General features: G+C 50.4%; 1 protein-coding gene across 1 annotated transcript; it reads left to right on the forward strand.

Moving 5' to 3' along the window:
* The first annotated feature begins 200 nt into the window (after positions 1–200).
* LOC133911250 (origin of replication complex subunit 5-like) lies at positions 201–2,624 on the forward strand. Its single transcript, XM_062353449.1, has 4 exons — positions 201–1,117; positions 1,268–1,693; positions 1,776–2,088; positions 2,202–2,624. The coding sequence occupies exons 1-4, from the start codon at positions 327–329 to the stop codon at positions 2,250–2,252; spliced, it is 1,581 nt and encodes a 526-aa protein (XP_062209433.1). The 5' UTR covers positions 201–326; the 3' UTR covers positions 2,253–2,624.
* Positions 2,625–2,939: the final 315 nt, after the last annotated feature.

The following is a 2,939-nucleotide window of genomic DNA, read 5'->3' on the forward strand; positions in this document are numbered from 1 at the left end:
TGGCCGAACCAGGCGCTTGTTGGCCCATGTCCAGTGTGCTTTCTGGGCCGCACCCGTCAGCCGGCGGCAGCCTCACTGAGATCTGGACCGAATTTCCGCCCCGGTCTGTGCTCCAACCATTTTGGTCGGAACTGAAACTGGCCTTCCAAGCCTACACGACGATAGCCCATCCGTGCCGCGCCGATTCCGGTAGCTTCCCGCCGCGGCGCCCGCCCAAAAATTCCCCAACTCCCGCTTGGCGTTCGCCGTTCCCCTCTCCCAGCCCCGCCTCTCGCCGCTTAGGGTTCCGACCCCCACCGCGCTCCGCCCCACCTGCCCCCTCCGCGATGTCGCAGCCCGTCACCCCGCGCCGCACCACCCGATCCTCCGCTTCGGTGTCCGATCCCGCTTCCTCGTCCTCCCCTCCCAAATCCAGACCTAAGCCCTCGCCCAGGCGCCGGCTCCTCGCCCCCGCCGCCGCAAAGGAGGACGAGGACGAGCAGCGGCAGCAGAAGAGCTCCATCGACGCGCTCCTCGAGGCGTTGCCCGGCCGCCGCGCGCAGGCGACGGACCTCCTCCGTCTCCTCGCGCCCGCGCCGGCGCTCCCGTTGCTCCTCCACGGGGGCGCCGCCACGGGCAAGACGCGCGCGCTCCTCCTCGCACTCCGCCACGTCCGCCCCCGCCCGCGGCGCGTCGCCTACGCCGCGCTCCGCTCCCTCCCGTCTCCTCGCGCCCTCTTCGCCTCCCTCCTCTCCCAGCTCAACCTATCGTCGTCATCCACCTCTCGCCAGCGCGTCCCTGACAAGCCCTCTGACTTCGTCGCCGCCCTTCGGGACGCCCTCGCTGGCCTCTCCGCCCAGGGCGAGGTCGTGTATCTAGTGTTCGATAACTTGGAGGTTGTTAGGAGCTGGGACAAGGGCGGCCAGCTTCTCCCCCTCATCCTCCGCCTCCACGATCTCCTTCGGTTGCCGCAGGTTGTGCTGGTCTATGTAAGCAGTGCAACGCCTGACGCGTACTACTCCATGACTGGCTCTATAGAGCCGAATCACATTTACTTCCCGGATTACACAGTGGATGAGGTCCGGGACATTCTGATGCGAGGCCAACCCAATCCGAAGCTGTACTCATCCTTCCTGAGGTAAGGGACGTGGCAGTTGTTCTGGCTTTGTGTTAATTTGATCCTTGGTCGAATGGATAGTAGTAGATTTGGCATGGTATGTTGATGCTTCAACAGCTTGGTTAGATACCGAATCGTGCTAATTTTATTCATTCTCTTGATGCTTGGCAGTGTGGCGCTGAAGCCATTATTCCGGGTAACAAGGAGGGTAGATGAACTGGCCGCCACACTGGAGCCACTTTTCAGGAAGTACTATGAGCCACTGGGGGATTTGAAGGCAGTTCCGGATGAAGGCATTAAGAGGAAGTTGTTTGAACATATACAACCACATTTGGCTGTTGCTTTGAACGAGACATTCAGTGTTCCCATGAGGGCTTCAGTGGAAGAATACAAGGACATCAGTTCTGGTGTGAAGGCCAGTGCTAAAAGGCAGTTTGGAAGTAGAGATAGTTTATCAACTGAATTGGAGTTCCACATGTCCGTTTCTGCTAAATACCTACTATTGTCTGCCTTCCTAGCTTCAAGGAACCCGGCTACTCTTGATGCAGCTTTGTTTGATTCAACTGGTGGGTCAGATAGCCGTAAACGCAAGAGAAAGTATGCCACCCTGACATCATCGCTTGACTTACCCAAAGTTAATTATCTTATTAGATGCTTACATTACTGTTCGTTGATGTAGGAGCTCTCAGGTTTCATTGGCTATGAAGGACACCATGGTTGAAGAGATGCTTATGAAAGGCCCTGGTACATTTCCTCTTGAGAGGCTCTTGGCTATATTTCAGTGCATTACATCAGTGTCAGAAGATGCTCTCAGTGATGTTGAATGTCCTGATAGTACGATCGATGGAGGTGGAATGACTTATTTGATGTCAGATGTTCTTTTGCAATTGTCAACACTGTGCAATTCTAATTTCCTATCAAAAAGCCGGAGCTGCCCACTAGAAGGCTCAGCTAGATATAGGTCCAACATTGACGAAGATTTAGCTCTCAAGGTGAACACATTATAACATTCAGCTGTAAAATCTACAGTACATTGACATTGTGTGGCTAGGTACTCTTGTCATATGATGTTCATTTTATGAATTCGTTCCTATATTATTTGCAGGTTGCCAGGAGTGTCAGTTTCCCCCTCTCAAAGTATATCTACAGAAGATAGCATTTAAATTCTCAGTCTAGGTTGTAATGACTGGTATTGTTAGGTTTAGATTCTATTGTGATCAGCTGCCTGAGATCTATCTAGTTGCCTTGATTGTAGAGCATCAAGGGACAAGGCAAGTGCTAGATGCTTTATGCTATTTAGTTTCTTGACTTTCTTCCATTATGTTGCTCTCTCCGACATTGAGTTTGGTACTCAATCCTGAATTTACTGTCAACTGAACATTTCTGAACTTCATTTAAATGCCTCAGAAGCTACTTGTGCTTCAGAAAGGAAAAGAAAAAACCATCAGCAACTGAAGGTTGCAATGTTTAATTGGATTGCTAGATGTTCTTTTCTTCACAATCTGAATGTAATGACATCAGCACGATCACTGTTCTTGTGTAGCACCATAATTCTGACGTGAAAGATCAGTTCCACTTTGTACAATGTCAATGCATTGATCATCTAAGTTAGTATTAATTCTGTGGACAACCATCTTCTGCTCGATCTCACCATTTGAACTTCCAATGCTATTCTTACAGAACTGCTAACATGGCGATGGGTTGTTGAGGTATTGTCCCTGTCATTTTAAGTACATTTTAATCTTTTTGACTATTATGCCTTTGTCTTTGCTTTATTTGAAACTAAAAGATTATGCTTTTAGCAAACCAATTATTGCAGAAATATTTGGAAGTTACATGCTTA

This window comes from Phragmites australis, chromosome 3 (assembly GCF_958298935.1).
Source record: "Phragmites australis chromosome 3, lpPhrAust1.1, whole genome shotgun sequence".
Taxonomy (NCBI): domain Eukaryota; kingdom Viridiplantae; phylum Streptophyta; class Magnoliopsida; order Poales; family Poaceae; genus Phragmites; species Phragmites australis.

Coding starts and splice junctions, on each gene's coding strand:
- LOC133911250 (XM_062353449.1), top strand. CDS start 327: ATGTCGCAGCCCGTCACCCCGCGCCGCACCACCCGATCCTCCGCTTCG. Junction 1,118..1,267: donor CTGTACTCATCCTTCCTGAG/GTAAGGGACGTG, acceptor GATGCTTGGCAG/TGTGGCGCTGAAGCCATTAT. Junction 2,089..2,201: donor ACGAAGATTTAGCTCTCAAG/GTGAACACATTA, acceptor TATTATTTGCAG/GTTGCCAGGAGTGTCAGTTT.